This window comes from Ornithorhynchus anatinus, chromosome 2 (assembly GCF_004115215.2).
Source record: "Ornithorhynchus anatinus isolate Pmale09 chromosome 2, mOrnAna1.pri.v4, whole genome shotgun sequence".
Lineage (NCBI taxonomy): Eukaryota > Metazoa > Chordata > Mammalia > Monotremata > Ornithorhynchidae > Ornithorhynchus > Ornithorhynchus anatinus.
In genome coordinates this window covers 140,013,700-140,041,442 of record NC_041729.1, presented here as the reverse complement: position 1 = coordinate 140,041,442, position 27,743 = coordinate 140,013,700, and the positions used below count along the sequence as shown (strand labels likewise).

At 54.0% G+C, this 27,743-nt stretch overlaps 2 protein-coding genes across 7 annotated transcripts; one reads left to right on the top strand and one right to left on the bottom strand.

Moving 5' to 3' along the window:
* Window positions 1-1,729: 1,729 nt before the first annotated feature.
* ART5 (ADP-ribosyltransferase 5) lies at window positions 1,730-13,905 on the bottom strand. 2 transcript variants are annotated; one of them, XM_029050515.1, is made up of 6 exons: window positions 13,619-13,905; window positions 9,443-9,528; window positions 7,374-7,466; window positions 6,165-6,897; window positions 4,999-5,031; window positions 1,730-2,066 (listed from the first exon to the last, which is right to left on the bottom strand). In XM_029050515.1, the coding sequence occupies exons 3-6, from the start codon at window positions 7,434-7,436 to the stop codon at window positions 1,957-1,959; spliced, it is 939 nt and encodes a 312-aa protein (XP_028906348.1). In that variant the 5' UTR covers window positions 7,437-7,466; window positions 9,443-9,528; window positions 13,619-13,905; the 3' UTR covers window positions 1,730-1,956. The 2 variants fall into 2 exon arrangements, with proteins under 2 accessions (XP_028906348.1, XP_028906364.1); XM_029050531.1 differs by lacking the exon at window positions 13,619-13,905 and adding an exon at window positions 12,533-12,662.
* Window positions 13,906-16,079: 2,174 nt separating this feature from the next.
* ART1 (ADP-ribosyltransferase 1) lies at window positions 16,080-27,657 on the top strand. 5 transcript variants are annotated; one of them, XM_029057981.1, is made up of 5 exons: window positions 16,080-16,169; window positions 17,842-17,945; window positions 21,713-22,454; window positions 23,619-23,660; window positions 26,740-27,657. In XM_029057981.1, exons 2-5 carry the CDS (start codon window positions 17,862-17,864, stop codon window positions 26,826-26,828), a joined length of 957 nt encoding a protein of 318 aa, XP_028913814.1. In that variant the 5' UTR covers window positions 16,080-16,169; window positions 17,842-17,861; the 3' UTR covers window positions 26,829-27,657. The 5 variants fall into 5 exon arrangements, with proteins under 5 accessions (XP_028913814.1, XP_028913812.1, XP_028913816.1 ...); XM_029057979.1 differs by having other exon boundaries at window positions 26,737-27,657; XM_029057980.1 differs by having other exon boundaries at window positions 16,086-16,169; window positions 17,845-17,945; window positions 26,737-27,657.
* The last annotated feature ends 86 nt before the right edge of the window (window positions 27,658-27,743 follow it).

The window sequence follows — 27,743 nt, the reverse complement described above, 5'->3', positions numbered from 1 at the left end:
GTGGAGTGAGTGCAACTCTGGGAATCAGAGAACCAGGATTCTAATCACGGCTCCACCATTTGCCTGCTGGGTGACCGTGGCAAGTCACTTTACTTATCCGTGCCTCAACTTCCTCATCTGTAAAATGGGGATTAAATCCTATTCCCTTGTACTGTGAGCCCCATGTGGGACAGAGTTCCAGGTCACAGGGACGATATGAACAAGGGGTCAATTTTGAGACAGACAAAATCGAAGTACAGTGAGTAGCTTGGCATTAGAGGAGCAAAGTGTACGGGCTGGGTTGTAGTTGGAGATCAGTGTGGTGGAGAGCTGACTGGGTGCCTTCCTCCATAAGATTTCCAAGGTCCATCTTGTACCTACCTCAGTAAAGTAATTGGCACATAGTATGTGCTTAACAAATACCATAATTAATTAGTTACTACTAGGCTCTTGGACGAGGTTTTCACTCCTGCCTCTGTGCAGGTCCTCCCAAGGCTCCGGTCCCTGATTTCTCTCCTGTTCCAAGGTCTGCCCTCTCCTGACTCTAAGACTCTCTTCTGCAGTGACCCACCAGCACCACAAACAGTATGTACAACACCAAACTCCTCCTCATCCCTCATAGACCCACTCACCTGTCTGAATTTCCCATTTTTTTCCTTGATGGTATTTGTTAAGCATTTACTATGTGCCAGGCACTGTACTAAGAGCTGGGATAGATACAAGATAATCAGGTTGCACACAGCCCGTGTCCCACATGGGGCTCACAAGTCTCATTCCCCATTTTATAGATGAGGTAACTGAGGCACAGAGAAGCGAAGTGACTTGCCCAAGGTCACATAGCAGACAAACAGCAGAGCCAGAATTAGAACCCAGATCCTAATAACTCGCAGGCTCGTGCTCTTTCGACTGAACCTTGCTGGTTCTCCCATCACTGTCCCCAGCTCTGGTTTCATCCCTGGTTCAGGAGTCTACAACGTTGAAGCCCTCTATGGGGTCAGGGTAGTTGGAGGAGGAGAGAACTAGGGTGCAGAGGGGTTTGGATCGATGCGTGGACTGATTATCAGTGGGCCTGGGAGTCAGAAGGTCATGGGTTCTAATCTCAGATCCGCCACTTGCTGCTTTGCTGTGACCTTGGGCAAGTCATTTCACTTCTCTGTGCCTCAGTTACCTCATCTGTAAAATGGGGGTTGAGACTGTGATCCCTGCGTGGGACAGGGACTGAGTCCAACCTGATTTGCTTGTATCTACCCCAGCGCTTAGTACAGTGCCTGGCCCATAGTAAATACTTAAAACTACCATCATTATTCTTATCCAGCATCACTAGAGAGAAAAGTAAGGAGGTGGGGAAGGGAGCTAAGGAGAGTCTCTTCCAGCCTCCTCCCCACACCACCTTGCCAGTTTCAGATTGTCGGGGGGTGGAGAAAGGTTTCCACTCCCCAACTTCCTTGCCCCCTGGAGTTCCCCTTACCCCCCAACCCGCTCCCCTAGTGGGACCCCAGAATGCTCTGTGGTCCTAAACCTGAGCACTTTCTTCCTTGGATCCAGACTAGGCAGCCAACGGTGGTTCTGGCCCGACACGGGGAGGGGTCTGGGAACACAAGAGTCCAGGCTTCCAGTCCTCATTCCTACTCCCATCCCAGGCCTGGACTCTCTGGTCCCTTCCTCCTACGACCCCTCTCCCCACATCTTCCCCAGTGTCCCCCCTCCCTGCCCGCCCCTGCCCGTCCTTAGCAGTTGGCAGCCATTTTTGAAAAAGCTCTTTTTACTGTATCGTCCCCAGGGGCCTGGGCCTACCCCCCAGGGGCAGGGACACCCGGAGGAGGTGAGCGAGTTCCCTCCACAGGGCCTCAGCTGGGCCCCATCCTTCTCCGCCAGCCTCTGCTCCCGCTCCAGCCACACCTCCAGGATCAGCGGGGGAAGGGGAAAAGAGAGCCCTGGAGTCCACCCATGCCCAACTGCCCCCGTTCCCATCCCGAGTCAGGCTTCCTGGCCAAAGTCTGTGAGCTGGAGACCCCCAGGGGGCAGGAGCAGGGTCCTCATGGGCAGCAGAGTTCCAGGATCCTGGGCCAGCTGGTTGCCCTCGCCACCTGTCAGTGGAGGGAATGACAGAGAGCTTAACTTTTTTCCTTCTATCTCCTCTCCTTCCTTGTCCTTTCCCCTGCACTCAGCACCATATGCCTGTGCCTGCCCCATCAGCGGGCACAGGCATAAAAAACGGGGAGCCATGGGCGTGGGAAAGAGGGAGGAGTTGGCTTCCTTTTAGCTTCGCAGTGCCGCTTCTCACCATTCCACCTCCCCCATCCTTCTCTTCCCTTTCCTTTGAAGCCCGTATTGTCCACTTCTACCACCCACTCCATTACTAGTCATGGTCATCAACTGCCACCCCCCCAGAGCCCACCTCCGGCTTTATTTCGATCCCTTTCTCACATCTCCATCTCCGCATTGATCTTTGGGGACTTCCTGATGACCCTCCCTCTGCCCGCTCTCTATCACTCCTCAACTCCACTGATCTCTTGCTCCACCCCACCTCATCTGCTCACCAACTTGAACACACAATCCATCTTATCATCTCGAGTCACTTTACAATCTTTGCCCTAACCAACTCTGAAATCCCTCTGTCTGACCACAACCTCCTCACCTGTCCTCTCTCCCATACACCTCCTCCCAGCAAATCTGTCGTATTCCCCCAAAGAGACCTCCGATCTTATGATCGTATCCAATTTTCTCGTCATCGTGCCCCATTAAGTCTCATACCCAAACGACCTTCCCTTGACTACCAGAATGATGTTCTCAATACCACCCTCTCTACTGAACTCAACTTGCTCACTCTCCTATCCCTTCATCGGTCTTGTACCGTTAACCCTCAGCCCTGGATCACCTCCACAGTCCACTCCCTTCACTCCTGTGCACAAGACACCAAGTGCTGCTGGCAGAAATCCAGATATAAGGCTGACCTCATCCACCTCAAGTTAATCCTTGCCTGTTTAACTCTGTCTTCTCTACCCGGCAATATTCTCTTTCCATCCTTCTTGACTCCCATGCCCCTTTCCCTTGCCAGTTTTTTTTTTTTTTGGGTGTTTAACTCCCTCCTCAAAACCCATGTCTTCCTGCCTCACTCATCCTGTGGCCACATACTTTACTGAGAAAATTGAAACCATCAGACATGATCTCCCTAAAATCTCCCCTGCCCCTCTCCAGTCCCTCTATCCTCTTATCCCCATCTTCAACTCTCCCAGTTTTCCCATCAGTAAATCAAGAGAAAATCCCCCACCCCAAAATCCACCTCACCATCTGCTCCTTCAACCCCATCCCTTTGCACCTGCTTCTTCTCTCCCTGACTACGATCTTCACCTGTTCGCTCTCCAATGGCTTCTTCCACACTGTTTTCATGCATGCTTATGTCTCCTCATCCTAAAAAAAAAGCTCCCTTAACCCCTTGGCTTCCTCTGGTTATCACCCATTCTTCTTCCTGCCATTCCTCTCCAAACTCCCTGAGCGAGTTGTCTACACCTGCTACTTCTGCTTCCTCTCCTTCAATTCTCTCCTTGACCCCTGCCAATCTGGCTTTCATCCCTTTCATTCCACAGAAACTGCCCTCTGGAAGGTCAGCAGTGATTTTCTTGCCAAAGCCAGTAGTCTCCGCTCCATCTTAATCCTCCTCAACCTCCCAGCTGCCTTCAAAACTGTCGACTACCCCCTTCTCCTGGAAACATTATCCAACCTTGGCTTCACTGACACTGTCCTCTTCTGGTTTTCCTCCTACCTCACTAGCCACTCATTCTCAGTCTCTTTCAAGGGCTCCTCCTCTGCCTCCCATCCTGTAACTGTGGGTTTCCCTCAAGGTTCAGTTCTGGATCCCCTTCAATTTTCCTTCTACACCCACTCCCTTGGAGAACTCATTTGATCCTGTGACTTCAGCTACCATCTCTACGCAAATGATTCCCAAATCTGCATCTCCAGCCCTGATCTCTCTCCTTCCCTGCAGTATCATATTCCTCCTGCCTTCAGGACATTTCTACTTGGATATCCCCCTGACACCTCACACTTAATATGTCCCAAACAGAACTCCTCATCTTCCCACCAAAACCCTGTCCTCCCTCTCACTTGCCCATCACTGTAGACAGCACCACCATCCTTCCTGTCTCACCAAGCCCATAACTTTGGTTTTAACCTCAACTCATCTCTCTCATTCAACCCACATATTCAATCTCTCACCAAATCCTGACCGTTCAACCTTCACAACATCAGTAAAATCCAGCCTTTCCTTTCTATTCAAACTGCTATCAAATTAATCTACGCACTTATTCAATCCTGCCTGAACTACTGCCTCAGTCTCTTTGCTGACCTCCCCGATTCCTGTCTCTCCCCATTTCAGTCCATACTTCACTCTGATGCCCGGATCATTTTCCTACGAAACCTTTCAATCCTTGTTTCTCCACTCCTCAAGAACCTCCAGTGGTTGCGGATCCACCCCCACACCCCTCACCATAGGCTTTAAGGCACTCAATCACCTTGCCTCCTCCTACCTCACCGTCCTGACTTACAACTATAATCCAGCTCGCACATTTCGCTCCTCTAATGCCAACCAACTCATCGTTCCTCGACCTCGTCTATCTCACCGCTGAACCCTCACCCATGTCCTGCCTCCGGCCTGGAATGCCCTCCCTCTTCATATCCGACAGACTCTCCCCACCTTCTACGCCTTATTAAAAGCACATCTCCTCCAAGAGGACTTCCCTGACTTAGCCTTCATTTTCTCTTCTCCCATTCCCTTCTGCATCACTCTTGCTCTTGGTTTTGCACCCTTTATTCACTCCTCACTCAGCCCTACAGCACTTATGTGCAAAGCCGTAGTTTATTTCTTTATATTAATGTTGGTTTTCCCCTCTAGACTGTAAGCTTGCTGTGGGCAGGGAATGTGTCTACCAACTTTGTTATATTGTACTTTCCCAACTGCTTAGAACAGTGCTCTGCACACAGTAAAAATACGATCTATTGATTGATCAGAGGGACACTTACCCGACACGAAAACACAGTCCTGCTGCTTCTCTCCTGAAACACAAGCGGAAACAAGGTGACTTGGGCTGTAAACCCTTGGCTCCCTACCCTGGCCCCCAGACCACTGCTGGACCACAACCTCCCTGGTCTCGGCAGAGTGGGAAGCTGAGGCTCCTGGTTCTGTTGGGGGCTCCTCACCTGTTCTAGGTCTTAGGCTTCCCATCTGTAAAATGGGGACAACTGAGCCCTCCATGAGTTCCCCAATTTGCCCTTCTTCTTCTGCCCCAAATGCTTCAACATGTCAGCACTGGCAGCTCTCACTCCTTCCCAACCCCTTTCCACTCTCATTGCCCATCACTATGCCCCTGCCATCCAGCAATCCTCTGCCAAACACAGCTCTCCTCCAGGAAGCCTGGCCAGATTAACCCTGCCCAAATCTACTCTCTCCGGCTACTCCAATACCCCACTCTCCCTCTCCCACTTCTTATAGACTGCTGTACCAGCAGAACAAAAGTTCCAGTGGGTCAGAGGTGCCAGAGCTATGAGCAAGCAGGCTCAGAGGTGCCGGGGCTATAAACCAGCGGGACAGGGGTGCCGGGCTATGAACTAGCAGGTCAGAGGTGCCAGGGTTATGAACCAGAAGCAGCATGGCCTAGTGGAAAAAGCATGGCCCTGAGAGTCAGGAGACCCGTGTTCTAATCCCAGCTCCACCACTTGTCTATTGCATGACCTTGGGCAAGTCACTTCACTTTCCTGTGCCTCAGTTTCCTCAACTGTAAAATGGGGCTTAAGACGGTGAGCTCCATATGGGACGTGGACTGTGTCCAACCTGATTACCTTGTATCTACCCCAAGTTTAGTACAGTGCTTAACAAGCATAAGCGCTTAACAAAAAAACAAACCCAAAATATAAAAAACCAGAAGGTTGGAGGTGCTGGGGTGATGAACAAGCAGGACCAGAGTTGCCAGGGCTTTGAATCAGCAGGCCAGCCATGTCAGAGCTGTGGACTAGCAGACCAGAGGTGCCATGGCTATGAACCGGTGGGCCAGAAGGTCCAGGGCTATCGCGGGTCCAGAGGGGTTGCAGCTCTGAACTCCAGGTATCTGGACTCTCCTCCTGTTGACAGCCCCGACACCTCTTCCCTTCAGCACTCCCATCCCCCCCGACCCCAGCCTTGCCCAGCTCACCCCCCAGGTAGGCACAGTTGAAGTGACTGCAGGTCTGTCCGGTGCTCTTCAGGGTCATCAGGCTGCGCTCCCCATTCCGGGAGAAGTTGGCAACACGGAAGACCTCGTGGGCCGGGATCAGCACCTCGCGCTCCCACGGGGCGGCCGACAGAGGCCCCAGGGAGGCCCCGAAGCAGGTCCCGAGGTGGAAGAAGGTGTCCGTCCCGAATCCCCGGGCCACCATCTCAGCCTCAGAGCTGGAGGTGAACTGGCCGAAGCGGACGGAGGCCCCCAGCCCCGGGGGCTCGAAGCGCAGGCCGCCCACGCCCCGGAACACGGCGCGCCCGGGGCTGACTGGGCAGCCCGCGCCAGCCCCCAGCAGCTGCAGCGCCCGTGTCAAGTAAAAGTGCAAGGCCTTGAAGGGGAAGTGGGCCAGGTAGTGCCGTCGCGAGCCGCCGCCGGTCCGCACGGCAGCATTCAGCTCCCGGTACAGGGCCGTGGAGGCGTTCGTGTAGACCAGGACTGCCACCCCGTGGGCGTCCCGGAAGCCCGGGGGTAGGGACAATGCCGCCTTCCGGGCAGCCCAGGCCGTGGCCGCGGCCTCCCAGGACTCCTTCAAGGCAGGGTGGCGGGCCGACTCTTCCCGAAGCAGCCGGGGGGCCACGTCGGCCTCCATCTCCCCCACGCAGCCCACATAGGCATCATCGAAGGCACCGGGCGCCAGGCCCAGGGACACCGTCTGGAGGGCTTGGGCCTGCGAGGGAAGTGGGGAGATGAGGGGTTGGCAGGGCCGGGGCTGGGGCTGGGGCCAGGGTGGCCGGGGTCCGGGGCAAGCTCAGGACCCGTCCCCGGGGAGTAAGTGATGGAGGGGGACAGAGTAGGGGCAGCAGGGAAAAGAGGTACCACCTCCCCAGGGAGAGACGGACTGGGGAGCTGAGAGTCAGAGAGGGTGGGGAGGAGGATGGGGGAAAGGAGGGGAAGGAGGGAAATCAATCAGTCAATCAATCGATCGTATTTATTGACCACTTACTATATGCAGAGCACTGCACTAAGCGCTCGGGGGAGAACACGACACAACAGAATTATCAGACATGTTCCCTGACCACATGAGCTCACAGTCTAGAGTATGACCTTACGGTCATGTAGAGGACAAGCTTCCAGCCTAGAGGGAAGGGGGAAAAGAGGAGAGGGAGGGAAAGGAGAAAAGGGAGCCAGAAGGGAACAGGTTACCTGTAGGAACAGCAGCGCCGGGAGATAGAGGTAACTCTGGGCCGTCAGCAAGGCCCCCCACATCCTGTCCCGGCCTGATCTGAAAGAGGGACCCTGTGGGGAACGGGCGGGTACTCCGTCAGGGAGGACATGGCAGGTTCCCCTGCCACAGGATTGAGTCTCTGGGGATCGATTGACTAATCAATCATAATTATTGAGTGCTTACTGTATGTGGAGTATTTTACTCTCCAACAGAGTTGATAGAGACGTTCCCTACCCGCAAGGAGCTTACTGTCAAGAGGGGAACGACAGGTTTGGGACTGGAGAATCACAGGGGATGGTGGCTGATAGCATCTCCTGGGATCAGTCCCTGAGACTCTCCAAAGTGATGGGGCCAGAGCAAGACCCGGGGCTGGGGTTTCTGGGACCCAAAGGGCCCAGGGGACCAACAGGGGGTCGACAGGGGACTGAATAGGAGACCGGTCCACTCTGAAGATCCAGAGGCCCGCCCCTCGAAGCGGCAGCTGCAGTCACACCGGGGGACGGCAGCCTTCGGACTTTGGTCCAGCTGGACCACCCCACCCCAGAACGGTCCCACCCTCCTCAGCCGCCCTCGGACACCCACCCTAGCACGGTCCACAGCCCAACGGTCCACTGACCACCAAATGCAGGCAGAGTGAAAGAGGATCTCAGAGTGCCCTCATCATCCAGAGACTGTCTGAGAGGCCATCCGGTCCAGCCCCCTGCCTCCTCCATCTTGGGGGGAATGGGATGTTCTTCCCTTCAAGAACCCCACTGGGTGACTGAGGAACCACTGCCCCCTTTCCTGGGATTTACTCCCCACGACTCTGCCCACTCACTCGCTTGGATGCTTGGCCGCCCCCCCCCCCACCCCAACCCCTCCCTGCAGAGGGTGTGTCAGGCTGAGGTTTGTCCACTTGAGAGGACCGGGAAGAGAAGAGGGTGCCTGGCAGGGAGAAGGGAAGGCTGAAGGGGATTGAACATGTCTCTCTGACTGAGGGGCCGGGGGAGAGGGGAATGCTGACTGACTAGCCTCTCTGTCCACTGAGGACGTTCCAGGAGGAAAGAAGAACAAACTGCAGCAGGAGACACTGCCATTGGTCATGAGGGAGAACTTTCTTGACCATCTACAGGGCAGTGGGGGGGGGGCGGGATCAGAGTCTAAATGGGACAAAACCTTGCAGGGCAGAGCAGATCCCTACAGTCCTGGGGAAGGGCAATTCTTTCTGTTGGGAGGCAGGGGGCTGGACCAGGTGACCTCTTCTTGCCACCAACCAGCATTCTGGACCAACTACATCGCACCTTTGGGCCCAGAGCCCTCACTGTGCTCTTAGGGATGGCCCCGGATCCCCCACACTACTGGCCCCCAGGTCCTCCCGCAGGGGTCGGGGAGGGGGCGAGGGGGCAGCCTGCACCTCCTTAGGCGGGGGGGGCCCAGGGACAGATGGAGGGACAGCCCCTCCTCCCTGACCCCTGACTGAAGCCGGGGGAGTAAACAGGCCGTGTCTAACTTTAGCCCCCGACAGGGGTGGGAAGTGGGAACCTGATCCTGGTGGCTAGGGAAGATGAGGAGGGAATAAGGGGCTTAGCCAGGGCTGACAGAGAAGAGGCCCTGCTGTCCCCTTCACCCACAGTTCGATGTACCAGGTTTCCCTGGGGCCAGAATAAAAACAACAACAACAATAATAGTACTGTTTGCTACATGACTGCTATGTAACAAACACTGGGCTAAGTGCAGGGATAGATGACCTGGACCTCCTCCCTCCCCCCAAAGCACCCATAGTGACACATTCATCCCTAAACTCTCGGGGTCTAGTGCCGGGTGCCTGATGCCCCTTGCCCAGTCTCCAGTGCCTGATGCCCAGCGGTCAGTTCACTTCCGATCTTCGTGGATCCGGTTTAAAATCGTGGAAAGCTTCTTCCAGACACGGAAGACGGGACCCGCTGACCACCTCCCAACCGTCCCCCTCCTTCCGACGGGAGGAGCTCGGCACTGGGAGTGCGAAGATCGGGTTCTCCACCCCCGCTAGGCCTCTGGCCAGTCGTGTGGCCTTGGGATAGTCACTTACCCTCTGTGGGTCTCGGTTTCCCCGTTTTCTGTACAAGGAGGTACTAGTCCCGACGTCTCAGGGACGATGCCAGGATGAGAGAAGATCTCGGAAGAAGAGGAGACACTTTGGACATCAGAGTTCTAGGCAAATTCACAGGGACCCATCACCCCCGGGAGCTCCCTGGCTCAGTCCTAGACGTCTTAGACAGTTCCTTCACTCGCACTAGTTTTGTTTCTAAACTATCTCTAAACCCATCCCCTCCCTGCCCCATTTATCTCGTCTTAATTCCAATAGATAGACACCTCCCCCTCCCTCCCCTCTGTCCCTCCCTCTCCCTGCCCCTTCCCTGTCCCTCCTCCCTGTCCCTCCCCCTTCTCACTTCCCTCTCCCTTCTTCCCCCTCGCCCTGTCTCTTCCTTCTCCCTTCTCCTCCCCTTCCCACCCTTTCCTCTCCCTCCTCCCCCTCCCCATCTCTTCCCTCCCCGTTCCCTCTCTCTCCTTTTCCTTCTCTCCCCACTTCCCAATCCCTCCTCCCCCTGCTCCCTCCTCTTCCCTCTTCCTTCTCCCCCTCCTCCTCCCCAGCAGTGCCCCAGCCCCCTCTCTTCCCTCCCCTATTGCTCCCAGACTCTCCGGCTCCTGGAACTTTTAACAGTAAAGTATCCTGGGTCCCTTAATTTTTTATATTTGTTAAGCACTTACTATGTGCTAAGAGCTGGGGTAGATACAAGTTAATGAGTCAGTTGCAGTCACCTGATCTACCTGGAGCTCATAATCCCAGTCCAGGGCTCAGGGCAGGAGGATCCAGGATGGAGTGAGTCCTCCTCAATTTTGTCTCATTTGACGCTCCCCACCCCCACCCCTACCCAGAGTCAACTCCTACCCTTGCAGAGGCGGGAATTTGTCGCCTTTAATATCATCACCATCATCATCATCATCTCTGATGTTTAATAAGCATTTCAGTGATGACCTCTAAAAATAGTAAGCATAGTGTTTGTTGAGCACTTACTATGTGGTACTTGTTAAGTATTTACTGTGTGCCAGGTACTGTACTAAGCGCTGAGGTAGATGCAAGATAATCAGGTCCCACATGGGGCTCACAGTCTAAGTAAGAGGGATCCCCATTGGATCCCCATTTTGCAGATGAGGGAACTGAGGCCCAGAGAGGTTAAGTGTCTTGCTCAAAGTCACGCAGCAGGAATATAATAATTATGGCATTTGTTAAGCGCTTACTCTGTGCCAGGCACTGTAGTAAGTGCTGGGGTGGATACAAACAAATTGGGTTGGACACAGTCCCTGTCTCATGTGGGGCTCTCAGTCTCAATCCTCATTTTACAGATGAAGTCACTGAGGCCCAGAGAAGTGGAGTGAGTTGCCCAAGGTCCCACAGCAGACAAGTGGTGGAGCCAGGATTAGAACTCATGATCTTCTGACTCCAAGGCCTGTGCTCTATCCACTACGTCATGCTGCTTTCCTCTGAGGGCCATTTCCCAGATTGACATCTCCATCAGCCTTGCTCCAGGACACCTCCACTTGGATGTCCCACTGATCCCTCAAGCCCCTCTCCTAAACCCATCCCTTATCCTAACTTTCTCATCTTCTGGTAACAGAGAAACAGTGTGGCCTAATGGGAGGAGCAGGGGCCTGGGAGTCAGAGGATCTGGCTTAAAATCCCAGCTGTACTACTTGTGTGTTGTGTGACCTTGGACAAGTCACTTCTCTGTGCCTCAATCACCTCATCTATAAAATTGGGATTAAGACATGGAACACTGGCTCTGTCCAACCTGATTACTTTTTATCTCCATCAGTTTACCCCATGGACTGACCTCTCATCCTAAGACGGCTTGACTTTTGTATTAGTCTCCATGCTGGTCTCCCTAGTCTCCGGCCTCTCTCCATTGCAACCTAGCCGCGGGCTGCTTTTCTTCGTACACATTCTCTCCACTTCTCAAAAACATCCATGGTTTACTCACTGTACCTTAATCTCGCTAATCTCGCTAACGACCCCTTGTCCAGGCCCTCCCCCTTGATCAAGACCACCCCCCCCAACTCCTCTCCCTATTCACTTGGATCTGTACCCTTTAAGCACTTGATAATCTTCCCATCCTCACCTGGCCCCAGCACAGATGTACAAATCCATAATTTATCTTAATGTTTGTCTCCCCCCTCTAGACTGCAAACTTCTGGTGGCCGAGAATGTCTTTATTAATAATAATAGTAATAATAGTATTTGTTAGGCACTTGTCAGCACAGTTCTAAGCTCTGGGGCAGATGCAAGCTAATCAGGTTGGGCACAGTCCCTGTCCCACATGGGGCTCAGAGACTTAATCCCCATTTTACGGATGAGAGAACTGAGGCACAGAAAAGTTAAGTGACTTACCCAAGGTCACACAGCCGACAAGTAGCGGAGCTGGGATTAGAGTCTATCTCCTTCAACTGTAAAATGGAGATTAAGACTGTGAGCCCCACGTGGGACAACCTGATTACCTTGTATCTACCCCAGTGCTTAGAAGAGGGTTTGGTAGATAGTAAGTACTTAATAACATCGTTATTATTCTGACTCTCAGGACCGTGCTCTATCCACTGGGCCATGCTGCTTCTCAATGAGGACATGCTACTCTCCTAAATGCTCAGTTCAGTGCTCAATAAATACTACTAATTGATTGCTTTCTCCCGACTCCCCAGCTGGCTCACTTCACTCCTCCCAATCTTACCTTCCAAGTGTATCTTGCTCTCAATTCTCTAACCTCTGATCCCTAACTTCCCCCCTTTAGAATTCCCTTCTCTGACAAGTCTGCCGGGCTACAGCTCTCCCCATCTTTAAAGCTTTTCCAAATATCACCTACTCCAGCAAGCCCTCCTCCCTCGCACACAGCACGTACATACCTAGTGCTTAAAACTGTGTTTATTATTATTATGGTACTTGTTAAGTGATTACTATGTGCCAAGCACTGTTCTAAGCACTCAAGGAAATAAAAAATAATTAGGTTGGACACAGTCCCTGTCCTGCATGGGGCTCACACTCTTAATCACCATTGTTACAGGATGAGGTAACTGAGGCTCAGAGAAGTGAAGTGACTTGCCCAGGGCCACACCCACACATCACACTTACCTGTCATTTATTTTAATGTCTTTCTCCACAGCGGCGGCTGTAAATGCTTTGAGGGCAAGGCTCAAATCTATCAACTCCACTGTAGTCTCCCAAGCGCTTTAAACAGTGCACTGCACACAATAAGTGCTCAATAAATTCAATAGTATTTATTGAGTGCTTACTATGTGCAGAGCACTGTACTAAGTGCTTGGAATGTACAATAAATACCACTGCGGGCTTGTTTGATTTGTCTTTACTGGGGACCTTCTGTGGTCTTAGCAACAAATACTAAAAGGAGCCCCCGGCGGAGCAGCCAGACGCAGTCCCTGCCCACAGGGAGGCCTTGATCTGGTAATAATAATTATGATATTTGTTAAGCTCTTATCTCATCTGGGAGAGATGATGGGACAGACACACAGACACATCCCTGATTGGCCTGGGCTGTTGAGAGTAGGTGAGATAATCAGGCATTATAATGAGATAATGTGGAGCGCTTACTACATGCCTGGCATTATACTAAGATGGGGTGGATAACAAGCAAGTTGGGTTTGACACAATCCCTCTCCCAAAGGGGCTCACAGTCTCAATACCCATTTTACAGATGAGGTAACTGAGGTACAGAAAAGTGAAGTGACTTGTCCAAGGTCACACAGCTAACCAGTGGTGGATTGGGGTTTAGAACCCATGACTTCTGACTCCCAAGCCTCTACTCTATCCACTACGCCATGCTGGAGAAAGAGAAGGTCGTCTAGCAGAATTCTAGCAGAATTAGCAGAACGTGTCTGTTAATTCAGATGGTCTCTCTCAAGCACTTAATTCAGTGCACTGCATGTAGTAAGTGCTCTATAAATACCATTGATTGATTGATTGAGGACTGGTTGGGTACGGGAGGTGCGCGGGACAGGGGAGGGGCCGGTGGGCAGGACCTGGGTGGCTAGTCCAGCCAGGAAAGTCAGCAGATTCACATGCCAGTCTTGCACTGGGCTGCCAGTCTTGCACTGCGCTGGCCTTCTGGTCCTGGTTCCGGTCCCGTCCCTGCTCCCCGCTCCCAAACCGACCCGCTATTTCCCGGCCGTGACTCAGCCTCCAGCGAACGGGACGTCCCACCTTCAGCTGCTTCTCGAGTTTCCTCCTGGCCCGGTCCGGCGGTCACCGTGCTGGGCCGTCCGGCGTTGGCGGACGCGCTCTGGCTGGGCTTAGCCGTGCGGGCCCCGGCGCCCGAAAACACTGCGAACTCTCTACGCGTATGAGCGTGTGCGTCGGGTTGTAAGTGTCTCCTCCATCCAACTGTCAGCGAGTGGGGAGCAGAGGCTGTGTCTCCCAGTCATTGCCCCCCAAAAGGCATAGAAACAACTAACCCCACCCCAGTCCCTCCTGGGCTTCCTGTCCCTGGTCAGATGACCTCTTGCTAGGAAACATCTCCCCTTCCTCCCTCCCTTCTGATGATCCATCTATAAATAGTGGCTGTAGCCTGGCCTCTGGGGTTGGGGGCTCCGCCAGGGAGGAGGGGGCTCTACCCAGTAGGGGTCCGGGGGGCACGTCTGCCAAGGGCTCCCTGAGCCTCCTCTGGACAGCTCAGTGGGGGGTGGACAGCACCTGCTCAGGCCCTGTCAGTTCCCTCTCTGACACCCCAGGGGAGCCGGGTCTGCCTGAGAGGGGCAGACCCGGGTGGGCGGCCTGCCCCTGAGCCCCCAGGGGCCCTCCGAGGAGGACAGCCCACAGACGGCAGCCCACTCTAGAGAAGCAGTGTGGCTCCGTGGAAAAAGCCCGGGCTTGGGAGACCGAGGTCATGGGTTCGAATGCTGACTCTGCCACTTGTCAGCTGTGTGACTGTGGGCAAGTCACTTAACTTCTCTGTGCCTCAGTTACCTTATCTGGAAAATGGGGATGAAGACTGTGAGCCTCATGTCGGACAACCTGATGACCCTGTATCTACCCCGGCGCTCAGAACAGTGCTCTGCGCAGAGTAAGCGCTTAACAAATACCAACATTATTATTATTATTACCACCAACTCTGTTGTATTTTCCCAAATTCTTAAAAAGCAGTGCTCTTCACACAGTCAGTGCTCAATAAATTCCATTGACTGGTGGTGTAAGATCCTCAAGGGCTGGGGTCTTGTCAGTTTATTCTATTGTACCCTTCCAAATACTTAGTACAGTGCCCTATTTATTTTGTTAATGAGGTGTACCTCCCCTTGATTCTATTTATCGTGATTATGTTGCCTTGTTTTTGTCCATGTCTCCCCGATTAGACTGTGAGCCCGTCACTGGGGAGGGACTGTCTCTATCTGTTGCTGAATTGTACATTCCAAGCTCTTAGTACAGTGCTCTGCACATAGTAAGCGCTCAATAAATACTATTGAATGAATGAATAAATGCTCTGCACACAGTTAGTGCTTAATAAATTACCCTGTCACTGGTGTCTGAAGTTTTCTTTTCTGTCGGGACTGGAAGCGCTTCAGGGTAGGAACCAGGGTAGGGACCAGAGTATTCATTCATTCATTCATTCATTCATTCATTCATTCGTATTTCTTGAGCTCTTACTGTGTGCAGAGCACTGTACTAAGCGCTTGGGAAGTACGATTCAGCAACAAAGAGAGACGATCCCTGCCCACAACAGGCTCACAGTCTAGAAGTGGGGAGACAGACATCAAAACAAGTAAACAGGCATCAGTAACATCATTATAAATAAATAGAATTATAGCTATATACACATCATTAATAAAAATAAATAGAATTATAATTACAAATATGTACGTATATACTCAAGTGCTGTGTGGTGGGGAGAGGGGTAGAGCAAAGGGAGTGAGTTGGGGTGATAGGGAGGGGAGGAGGAGCAGAGGAAAAGGGGGGCTCAGACTGGGAAGGCCTCCTGGAGGAGGTGAGCTTTCAATCAGGGCTTTGTAGTAGGGATGGGATAGGGACGATGTAGGTGTCTCCTTCTTCTCCTCCTCCTCCTCCCTCTGTTCTTGCCCAGGTACCCGGAGCTAGGTGGAAGGACTCTTGGGGAAGCAGCATGGCGTAGTGGATAGGGTATGGGCCTTGGAGTCAGGAGGTCATGAGTTCTAATCCCGACTCCCCCACTTGTCTGCTGTGTGACCTTGGGCAAGTCATTTCACTTCCTCTGGGCCTCAGTTCCCTCATCTGTAAAATGGGGATGAAAACTGTGAGCCCCACGTGGGACAACCTGACTACCTTGTATCTACCCCAGTGCTTAGAGCAGTGTTCGGCACATCATAGTAAGCGCTTAACGAATACCACAGTTACTGTGGGGGAGTTGGAGGGAGAGGTGGGAGGTGGGGTCGGAGCCGGGGAGAGGGTGGGCCGAGGTCACACAGAACCGAGTCTAGAACCCAGGTAACCGGGATCCTCCCTCAGAGCGGCCCCTGACCCACTCCCATTTATTCCTGGATTATTGCTGGGGTGGGCGAGGCCAAGGCCGAGGCTGGAAATAGCCCGTCGGTGTGACTGTGGTGTGGAGCAGCTGCCCAGGGGGCGGGGGAGGGGCACTGAAGGGGGAAGGTCTGGGAAAATCAGAAAGACCACCTTCCTCGGCTGCCCTGCGGCTCCCAACAACTCTCTACCCCCAGGAAGCCCCCTCCTCCTCCTCTTCCTGCTGCTGCTGGACCCTCCATTTCGCCCCCCGGGGTCTAGCCCGGTAAGAAAGGCGGCAAGGACTGGGGGCATTGTGGGAATGGGGCAAGGGCAAGGGGCATCGTGGAAAGGGGGCAAAGACTGGGGTTATTGTGGGAAGGGGACCACGGAAAGGGACAAGGATGGGGACATTATAGGAAGGGGTCAAGGACCGGGGGCATTGTGGAAAGAGTTGCAAGGGCCAGGGGCATCGTGGAAAGGGGGCAAGGACTGGGGTTACTGTTGGAAGGGGGCAAGGGCAGGGGACATCATAGAAAGGGGACAAAGATGGGGGCATTGTGGGAAGGGGGCAATAACCGGGGGCATCGTGGGGAGGGGGCAGGGGCAGGGGTCCTCTTCAGGGGAAGAGTCCTGCAACCAACTGCAAACGAATTGGCAAACTGACTTGGCCGTGACTTTTCTCTCCCAGATCTGGCACTTGTCTCCGCGGGCTGCTGCCCGTCGGAGAAGGAAAAATCCTGGGGAGCGGGACATGGGCGAGGGGGTGGAGAAGGAGGGAGATGACGAGGAGGAGAGGGGAGAGGGGGAGGAGGAGGGAGGTAAAGAGTAGGGGGAGGAGGAGGGCGGTTTCCCGGGGCTCTACTCTGAGAGGTCGAGGCCCGGGGGAGGGGAAAGCAGGACGAAGTGTCGGGCGGACTCAGGCCTGGCAAGCCCCGCGGGCCCGAGGCCAGCCTTCCCACAGGAACGTGCCAGGTGCCAGCCCAAACCCCGCCCCGGCCTACCCGCTACAGCCATCCATCACCCTCCCACGCCAACACAACAGCCCTCTAGATCGGGAGCTCCTCGTGGGCAGAGAATGTGTCCGTTTATTGTCGGATTGAGATGTCGTAGCATGGTGTAGTGGCTGGAGTAAGGGCCCGAGAGTCGGAAGGTCATGGGTTCTAATGCCGGCTCCCCCACTTGTCTGCTGTGTGGCCTTGGGCATGTCACTTCACTTCTCTGTGCCTCGGTTACCTCTTCTGTAAAATGGAGATTGAGACTGTGAGCCCCTCAGGGAACGAGGACTGTCCAACCTGATTTGCTCGTATCCATCCCAGTGCTTAATTCAGTGCCTGTACCTATCTAAGTTCTTAACAGGTACCACAGTTATTATTATTATACTCTCCCAAATATTTAGTACGGTGCTTTGCACACAGTAAGCACTCAATAATAATGTTGGTATTTGTTAAACACTTACTATGTGCAGAGCACTGTTCTAAGCGCTGGGGTAGATACAGGGTAATCAGGTTGTCCCACGTGAGGTTCACAGCCTTTATCCCCATTTTACAGATAAGGTCACCGAGGCCCAGAGGAGTTAAGTGACTTGCCCACAGCCACACAGCTGACAGGTGTCAGAGCCGGGATTCTAACCCATGACCTCTGGCTCCCAAGCCCGGGCTCTTTCCACTGAGCCACGCTGCTTAAGTAAAATTGAATTGAATCGAATCGAATCGAACCTTCCTGGCCCCCAGTCAATCACAGTATTAATGAGCACCTACTGTGTGCAGAGCACTGGACGAAGGGCTTGGGTGGAGTGCGGGGGTGGGGGTAAGCACCATCCCTGCCCTCAAGGAGCTTAGAGTCTAGCGGAGCAGGCAGGCATTAATAATTTACAGTTAGGAGGAAGAAGGAAAAGCGGCTGTGAAGATGAGTGAGTGGGGCTTGTCTTCCCTGGATTCTCCCCCCCCCCCCCCCAGCAGAGACCCCCGCAGAGAGGATGGGGGCCAAGCCGATGACCGCTGCAGAGCAACCGTGGCTGCCGCTGCTCCTCCTCACTGCCACCGTCACGCAGACCCTCCAGGTGACTGCGCTGCTGGGTGGGGGGCTTCCGCCAAGAGGAAGGGAAGTTTGAGAGCGGGGCTGGAAAACCTGCTTCAGGGCTCCCATTAGCAGCATGGTCTAGTGGATAGAGCACAGACCCGGAGGTCAGGAGGACCTGGGTTCTAATCCCGGCTCTGCCGCTTGGCTGCCGGGTGACCTCGCTGTGTGGCCCCACGATGACTCCGGCCCTCAGACCCTCCCCACGATACTCCCGGCCCCCACCCCCCCTCCAAGGCGGCCCTGGCCCCTGCCCCTTCCCCACCACGTGACCCCGGCCCCCACCCCTCTCTGGGGCTCTGCCGGTTTCCAGCTGCCTTCAACACTGTCAACCACCTCCTTCTCCTGATCTCCTTGTTGCTAAATCCAATGGCCTCTGCTCCACCGTAATCCTCCTCGACCTCCCAGCTGCCTTTGACGCTGTCGACCACCCCCTTCTCCTGGAAACACCCAGTCTCGACTTCCCTTACACAGTCCTCTCCTGGTTCTTCTACTATCCCTCTGACCACTCAGTCCCATTCTTTCATGGGCTCCTCCTCTGCCTCCCATCCTCTAACTGTGGCTCAAGGCTCAGTTCTGGATCCCCTTCTCTTCTCCATCTACACCCACTCCCTTGGAGAACTCATTCGCTCCCATGGCTTCAACAACCACCTTTATGTGGATGATATCCAAATCTGCATCACCAGCCCTGATCTCTCTTCGCATTTCCTCTTCCCTTCAAGCCATCTCTGCTAGCGTGTCTTCCTCTTACCTCCAACATAACATGTCTAAAACAGAAATCCTATCTTCGCACCCAAACCCTCTCCTCCCTCTGACTTTTCCACCACTGTAGAGGGCACCACCAGTATTCCTGTCTCACAAGCCTGTAACCTTGGCATTATCCTTGACTCCTCTTTCTCGTTCAACCCCCATATTCAATCCATCGCTAAATCCTGTCGGTTCCACCTTCACAACATTGCTAAAAACCCCCCTTCCCTCTCCATCCAAACTGCTACCATGTTAAACCAAGCACTTATCCTATCCTTCCTGGATTACTGTATCAGCCTCCTTCCTGTCCTCCCTGCCTCCTGTCTCTCCCCACTCTAATCCATACTTCACTGTGCTGCCCAGATCATTTTTCTACAGAAACATTCAGGTCATGATTCCCCACTCCTCAAGAACCTGCAGTGGTTGCCCATCCACCTCTGCATCAAACAGAAATTCCTTACCACTATCTTTAAAGCATTCAATCACCTCGCCCTTTCCTAGGTCACCTCCTTAATCTCCTATTACAACCCAGCTTGAGCACTTTGCTTCTCTAATGCTAACCTTCTCACTGTACCTCGATGATAGTAATAATGTTGGTATTTGTTAAGTGCTTACTATGTGCAGAGCATTGTTCTAAGCGCTGGGGGAGATACAGGGTAATCGGGTTGTCCCATGTGAGGCTCACTGTCTTAATCCCCATTTTTCAGATGAGGTAACTGAGGCACAGAGAAGTTAAGGGACTTGCCCACAGTCGATCTCATCTTGCTGCCCACAACCTACCTCTGGCTTGAAACATTCTTCCTCCTCTTATCCAGCAGACAGTTACTCTCCCACCCTTCAGAGCCTTATTGAAGGCACATCTCCTTCAAAGAGGTCCTCCCTGACTGAACACTTTCTTTCCTTTTCTTCAATTCCCTTCCGTGTTGCCCTGACCTTGCTTCCTTTATTCACCCCCACCCCCATCCTAGCCCCGTAGCACTAAGGAACATATCTGTAATTATTTATATTAATATCTGTCTCCCCCTCTAGTCTATAACCTCACAGTGGGCAGGAATGTGTCTGTTATATTGAACTCTCCCAAGCGCTTAGTACAGTTCTCCGCACAGGGTAAGTGCTCGATAAATACAACTGACCGAGAATCATGTCACTCGGGCAAGTCACTTCACATCTCTGTGCCTCAGTTACCTCATCTGTAAAATGGGGATTAAGACTGTGAGCCCCATGTGAGATATGGACTGTGTCCAACCTGATTACCTTGTATGTACCCCAGTGCTTAGAACAGTGCCTGACACATAGTAAGCGCTTAACAAGTATCATTAAAAAACAGGGGCCAGGCTCGAGGATGGCAGTGATGCTCTGTTCTCAGCCTCCACAGGGACAGAGTAGGCAGAGGGAGTGAGAAAAGCAGGAGGGATTGGGGTGCAAGCGAGCTCCACTTCTGAGACTTCAGGCCTGAGAAACTGCAAGGTAGACTCGATGGCAGGGCTGGAATAATAATAATAATAATAATAATGTTGGTATTTGTTAAGTGCTTACTATGTGCCAAGCACTGTTCTAAGCGCCGGGGAAGACACAGGGGGATCAGGTTGTCCCAAGTGGGGCTCACAGTCTTCATCCCCATTTTACAGATGAGGTAACCGAGACACCGAGAAGTTAAGTGACTTACCCAAAGTCACACAGCTGACAAGTGGCCGAGCTGGGATTTGAACCCATGACCTCTGACTCCAAAGCCCATGCTCTTTCCACTGAGCCACACTCCCACCCACCCTCTCTCATCCTGCCCATTGGGTTCCCGCTGGGGCCTGTGGCGCAGCGAACCAGGAGAGGAGGGGGACAGCACACAGCTGACAACTCAAAGGTTTCTGTGCCCAGGACCCATTTCCAGAGGAAGTGGCAAAAGCCCAATGCCGGTGTTGTGCTGGGACCCAGTGACCCAGCAGGCTTTGGGAGCCACTGTGGTCCTCCCTGCCCATCTTTCCGAGTGATTTTTTTGGGTCTCTCCGGGCCCTGTCGGTTTCATGGCAAGCCGGAGGTGGTTCTCTGGTCAGAAACCCGCACCACTGACGGCCTTGCTCTAGCAGCAATTCCCGTTTCTTACAGAGCCGGGTCTAGAGAAGCAGCATGGTTCAGTGGAAAGAGTCCGGGCTTGGGTGTCAGAGTTCACGGTTCGAATCCCCGCTTTGCCACTTGTCAGCTGTGTGACTGTGGGCAAGTCACTTAACTTCTCTGTGCCTCAGTTCCCTCATCTGTAAAATGGGGATTAACTGTGAACCTCACGTGGGACAACCTGATTATCCTGTATCTACCCCAGTGCTTAGAACAGTGCTCCGCACATAGTAAGCGCTTAACAAATACTAACATTATTAGAGCCTTGGTCTGGGGCGAGACCAGAGGGCACTTCCTGGCCACGCTGGGCCCAGGGGCTATTCGTTTTGGGCCCTTGGCCTCGTGGATGGCCCACGTGAAGATGCCACCCGTCTGTTTGTCCAGACCTCCTCCAGATTCTGATTTCCAGAACTGAATCAACAGTGGGGGTGGGAGGATTTAGAGTGGACAGTGGGGCACCCCTCGCCTGTTTGTGCTGGGGAAGTTGGTGGTGGGGGGGGGCGGGGGCGTTCTCTCAGAGGCGGGGAGGGTTGGTGAAATGACGTGGATCAATCAGTCAAATAGATTTTTGGAGTGCTTACTATAGGCAGAGCTCCGCACTGAGCGTTTGGGAGAGTGTAATACACCGGAATTAGTGGATGTGCTCCCTGTCCATAACAAACTTACCTTGATGCGTAGCTCCTATCCCTATCAGGGGACTTTTTTTTCAACTGTATTTGTTAAGCACTTCCTATTTTAAGCACTGCAGTAGATACAAGTTTATCAGGTTGGACACAGTCCCCGTCCCACGTGGGGCTCACGGTCTAAGTAGGAGGGAGTAAGATCTAATCCCCGATTTACAGTCGAGGAAACTGAGGCACACTAAACTCTCCCAGTGACCCTGTCTTCCCGACCCAGGCCGCCAACCCCTTCCTCCCCCGCGTGACCACGCTGGACATGGCTCCGGCCTCCTTTGACGACCAGTACATCGGCTGCGCTCGGGACATGGAGCACGAGCTGGCCGCCCTGAACCAGACTGAGTTCGCCGCCAGCCGCACCTACGCCGAGGCCTGGGAGGCGGCCTCGGCCCGCTGGCGGGAGCACCTGAGCGGAGGAGGAGGGAGGCCTCCCTGGCCCCCGGGCTTCCGGGATGAGCACGCGGTGGCCGTCCTGGCCTACACCGCCAACGGGCCCCTGCACCGGGAGTTCAACGCCGCCGTGCGAGAGGCCGGCCGCTCCCGGGCCTACTACCTGCGCTATTTCCCCTTCAAGACCCTCCACTTTCTGCTGACCCAGGCTCTGGCTCTGCTGGGGGCGCGGCAGAACCCCCAGTGCCGCCGGGTGTACCGGGGCGTGGCCGGGGTGCGATTCCGGACCGGGGCCGAGCCCGGGGGGGCAGTTCGTTTCGGCCACTTCGCCTCCTCCTCCCTGCACGAAGAGGCCGCCCTCCAGTTCGGCCAGGACTCCTTCTTCTCCATCCGGACCTGCCACGGAGCCGACATCCGCGCCTTCTCCTTCTTCCCCGGAGAGGAGGAGGTGCTCATCCCCCCCTACGAGAGGTTCCGGGTCGTCAACGCCAGCACCGGGCCCCACGGCCTCAACCACATCCACCTGCAGTCTCTGGACAAGACCAGCACCTACAACTGCGAGTACATCAAAGGTCAGAGGGGCTGAGGGGCGGGGGGTGGGAGGCACTTGGGGGGATGGGGTAGGGGCAGAGGGAAGGGGGCAGAGGGATGATGGGGTACGAGGGGGAAAAGGGGAGCATGGCCTAGTGAAGAGAACACGGGCCTGGGAATCAGAAGGTCGTGGGTTCTAAAATCCCATCTCCACCATTTGTCTGCTGTGTGACCTTCGGCAACTCATTTTACCTTTCTGTGCCTCAGTTACCTCCTTTGTAAAATGGGGATTGAGACTGTGAGCCCCACTTGGGATCTTGTTCAACCCTATTTGCTTGTATCTACCCCAGCGCTTAGTACAGTGCCTGGCACATCGTACATGCCTCGCTCTTTACAAATACGATAATTATTATTGTTATCGTTTTTGTTTAGAAGGAGACTTGAACGGGTTTGAAGGCAGGATCGGGCGTCTGGACTTCGGCATCAAGGGATGGGAGGGCTAGAAGGGAGTCAGAAAGGGGGTGATGGTAGCCTGGGACAGATTGAGTAGGCCCAGAGCCCGAAAGCCATGGTGGTGGGGAGGGAGTGGAGGCAGTAGTTGAAGACTGGGGGCTGTGGGTCAGGCAGCAGTTTACAAGTTTGTTAGTCCGTTATTATCCGTCAGGATTGTTGAGGTTAGAGATGGTGCTTTGACTAGAGGTGATAAGGTGTAGTGTGGGGCAGCTGAAGCGGGGTGAAGCAGGAGGTCAGTAGAGCTGCGACGGCCACCCGCAGAGGGATGGCTAGTGCCTGGTCCTCCCCGGCCCCTGGGCCCTCTGCCGCTGCCCTGCTCTGGCCAGGACAGGCCGGTCTGCTGAGGTCCATGGGCCCCCAGAAGTGGGAGCAGGCATGGAGAGGAGGCCTGGAGCCTGGATGATGCAGTGAGTGCTCGATAAATACGACTGACTGATCGATTGATTGGGATGCTCCTTCCCCCGCTCAGCCCCCGAGGCCAGAGACAGAAGGGATGGGAACCTGGGAACCGGGAGCACACCTGGGGGGCACGGGGTGGCTGGGCCACTCTCGCCCTGGGGAGGAGGTGGGAACTGTGGTGGCTGGCTACTCTGCCCCACCCTCTCCACACCACCTGCCTCGCTCCCTACGGGCTTCACAGGTAGACGCCCCAGGAACCGACCCATGTATTGGGTGTCTCTCTCCCTTTGCAGATAAGAGGTGCACGTCCTGGAGGTGCAGATTGAACGATTCGGGTAAGGGAAGCCCCGTCCTCTCCTCCCCCGACCTCATCACTCCCACCCCTCCGGCGTCTCTGTTGTCGGACGAGGTGTCCTCCCTCACCGGCCTCCTGAGCCGCCTTGCGTCCCTGGCTCGGAGCCCCGAGTCGGCCCAAAGCTTCCGATCTGGGGGTCGTTCGGGGCTTCCAAGATCCAACTTCTCCTTCCCCAAACTTCCAGAACAGGAGGGATCAAAACCTCCCAATCCTCCAGCTGTACTCATTCAATAGTATTTATTGAGCGCTTACTATATGCAGAGCACTGTACTCTTCCACCCCTCCCTCCCCTCCCTAAGGACCGGCACAAAAATAATAATAATAATTATGGTATTTGTTAAGCACCGACTATGTGCCAGGCACTGTTCTAAGCGCTGGGGTAGATACAAGGTAAGCAGGTTGTCCCACGTGGGACTCAAAGTCTTCACCCTCCCCTTTTACAGATGAGGTAACTGAGACCAAGAGAAGTTAAGTAGCTTGCCTAAGGTCACACAGCAGACAAGTGACGGAGCTAGGATTAGAACCCACGACCGCTGACTCCGAAACCGTGCTCTTTCCACAAAGCCACACTGCTTTTCACAATCCAGTGGACCCCTCTTCCTCCCTTCAACCCCTGGACCAACCCTCCCTCTCACCCCCTTCTCCCCGGCCCCCCACCCCCAGCTCTCTGGTTCCTGGGCCAAAGTTTCCGCCATCCCCTCGGCCCTCCCCTTCTCATCACACAGCCCTCCCACTTCAGCAACGGGGCCGGCCTGGGCTGGCCTGGGATCCTGGTTTTACCGAAATCCTTCCACGTCATCAACTTGCTTTCTTCAAGCCTCATTCCTCAACCCGGTGGGCGCCCCTCCCCCCCCACCACAGACCATAGCCCTGGCTCCCATTCTGGTCTCTGCAGGGGCTCCGCTCCATCGGGCTTAGTGGAAAGAGCCAGGGCTTGGGAGTCAGAGGTCGTGGGTTCTAATCCTGTCTCCGCCACTTCTCTACTGTGTGACTTTGGGCAAGTCACTTAGAGAAACAGCCTGGCTCACTGGAAAGAGCCCGGGCTTGGGAGTCAGAGGTCGTGGGTTCTAATTCCGGCTCCGCCACTTGTCAGCTGTGTGACTTTGGGCAAATCATTTTACTTCTCTGGGCCTCAGTGACCTCATCTGTAAAATGGGGATTAAGACTGTGAGCCCCACGTGGGACAACCTGATCACCTTGTATCCCCCCCAGTGCTTAGCACAGTGCTTGGCCCATAGTAAGCACTTGACTAATACCATCATCATTATTATTATTACCTGGGACAACCCGATTACCTTGTATCTATACCAGGGCTTAGAACAGTGCTTGGCACATAGTAAGCGCTTAACAAATACCATCATTTATTTTTTTATTTATCCCCCGTCTTCCGCTCCCCTCTGGAACTCTTATAAATGACCTCTGGAGCATGCCCACATGGGCACACAGACAAATGGGAAAACACGGACACACACAGGTAGTCAACACACATCTACACACAGACAGAGGCAGACATGTATTGAGGAATACACTGTTGCAGGCACATGGACATGTACACACCCTTTTGTAGGCACATATGGACACACTCATAGACCTCCATAGAAGCAAGAGCAGACTCTCATCTACAAGCACAGCCTGTCCTGCTCACCTGCAGGCCCATTCAGAAACACATATATACAGGCACAGGCAGACCCCTCTCCGCCACCCCCCGGCCCCGACATTCAGACACATCACAAACCACAAAAAAGCAGCTCATCTCTACCAGAAGTCTGGGTCTGCCAATCCTTGGGACACCTCTCATGGTTCTGGTCTCCCTGGGAAGGGCAGAACAAAGCCAGAGGAGGGAAAAAGACGGCAACTGGGATGTTCGGGGGTTGGAGGAGCTCCGGATGGAGGGCAGATCGTAAAGGTCATGACGTTTTCCTGTGGAGAGGCTCAGACTGCGAGGGAACAGGGTTTAAGGACACAGGATCGATCTATGAAGAGTGCTGGCAGAGGAAACCCAGAAATGGTGCTCCCAAATCTTTTGGCGCCGGGATGAGAGGCCGCACACTGAAGCTTGAGGAGGCCACCTCAAATCCACTAACAGCGGGGCAGAAAGGAGGTGGAATACGTTTCCCCAGAAGCTGAACAGATGAAAAGATCATCAGGCTCCAGAGAGGTCTAGATAGAGTCTATAATAATAATGATGGTATTCGGTATATGGTATTTGTTAAATGGTTACTTTGCGCCAGGCTCCGTTCTAAGCACGGGTGGATTCTTGCCAATCAGGTTGGACACAGTCCCTGTCCCACGTGGAGCTCACGGTCTCAAGCCCCATTTTACAGATGAGGTAGCCGAGGCACAGAGAAGTGAACTGACTTGCCCGAGGTCACACAGGAGACAAGTGGTGAATCCGGGAATAGAACTCATGATCTTCTGACTCCCATTCATTCATTCATTCATGATTCGTTCATGAATAAATGAATGAGTCCCAGGCCTGTGCTCTATTCTCTATGCCATGCCCAGTCACGACAGGGAAGGAGGTCAGGGGAGTTGGATGACCCAGGCCTCACCAAGAGGGAAACCAGCATGAAGTTTATCCCAGAGTCCTGGAACCTTTGTTGGAGACAGAATCCTAGGCTGCATGGACAGAGGGACTGATCCATTGCATTGTCTGCAAACACGCACAAATACACACACACACACACACACATACACAGAGACATCCATACGGGTACGGCTATACATAGACTGACGCCATATTCTTATTCTTCCGGAGGTTCCTGGGGGGTTTTGGGTGGTGGAAGAGGAGTGAAGATTTGGGTCATCAGGAACCTGGCCATTTAAGCCAATAATCTCTGAAGAGCCACCCTGCCCACCCACTTCCTGCCCACACCCAGACAAGACCCAGAATGGAGTGGGGTCAGCTCCTGCAACGACCCTAGTCTGTCGAGAAGCATTCTGACATCAGGCCTTGGGGAGAATTTGCCTGCTGGCGAGCCAGGAGGATACACAGGTTGACCTCTACTCTCCTCGGCCAGCTGACATCATCGTATCCCTTTTTCTCTCCATTCCAGCAGCAGCCACGGGGAGCAAGGCCTTTCAGTGGTCACACCTACCCCTGTTCTGGAGCGTCTGGTTGGTACTGAGCCCCTTGGAACCTTTCTGATGCCCAGTCCAGAAGCAGACGGTGCCCAACCCGGGAGGAGTCCGGAGCCAGCATGCTCCGGCCTGATGCAGAACGGGCAGGATCAACGCTGGGCAGAGGCCAGGAAGCAGGCCGCCCCGTTGCAGGTTGAGCCGTCTGAGGGAGTGGGACACAGGGGTTCTGGGGCTGGGAGAGGGCAGACGGGGAGGCCAAGTGGGGGCGGGATGGACGTGGTTTTCCAAGATTGCCATTTTTCCGACACTGTAGAATCTCTTGCTCTCCTGCCTCCGAGCCTAGGGCGTTGCGCTTGGGACAACCACCCTGATCGTGTTGAGGCTAGCACTGAGCCACCTCTTCCGGGAAGCTTCCCTTCACTGAATTCACCCACTCGCCAACGCAACAAGCTAGAGGACCCATGCCACTCCCCTAGTTCATCCCTGCCATGGCTGTATCTGTCCAAGTGGACAGGGGTTGACTGTGAGTCCTGTCTCCCTGATGATGGGGACCATGTCCACCCCACCTCCCCTGTTAGACCTGGGGGTCCTTGCCGGCAGGTTTCGTATCTCTCTCTTCCCAGGAGGAGTTGTGTCCTCTGAGCATGCTCGGTAAAGGCACGGTGGAAATGGTGATGATAATGATGCCCTTTTTTCTGAGGGAATTGTTCTCTGCTCCTATAAGTCGACTCCTCCCTAGAGTGCGTGCCCCATGGTGGCCAGGCATTCGCGATGCCTCAGGGACCATTTCCATCCACCGGGGACCCCACTCCAGGGACCAGATCCAAAAGAGCTGAGGGTAGACTAGTCACTTCCCTGCACAAAACCTAAAGATGGAGTGCAGTTGGAGATGTAGGTATTGGGGTTTTCATTCATTCAATAGTATTTATTGAGCGCTTACTATGTGCAGAGCACTGTACTAAGTGCTTGGAATATACAATTC

Coding starts and splice junctions, on each gene's coding strand:
- ART1 (XM_029057979.1), top strand. CDS start 17,862: ATGGGGGCCAAGCCGATGACCGCTGCAGAGCAACCGTGGCTGCCGCTG. Junction 17,946..21,712: donor CCGTCACGCAGACCCTCCAG/GTGACTGCGCTG, acceptor TTCCCGACCCAG/GCCGCCAACCCCTTCCTCCC. Junction 22,455..23,618: donor CAACTGCGAGTACATCAAAG/GTCAGAGGGGCT, acceptor CTCCCTTTGCAG/ATAAGAGGTGCACGTCCTGG.
- ART5 (XM_029050515.1), bottom strand. CDS start 7,436: ATGTGGGGGGCCTTGCTGACGGCCCAGAGTTACCTCTATCTCCCGGCG. Junction 5,032..6,164: donor CAACTGTGCCTACCTGGGGG/GTGAGCTGGGCA, acceptor CTTGTGTTTCAG/GAGAGAAGCAGCAGGACTGT. Junction 2,067..4,998: donor GGACTGTGTTTTCGTGTCGG/GTAAGTGTCCCT, acceptor CTCCACTGACAG/GTGGCGAGGGCAACCAGCTG.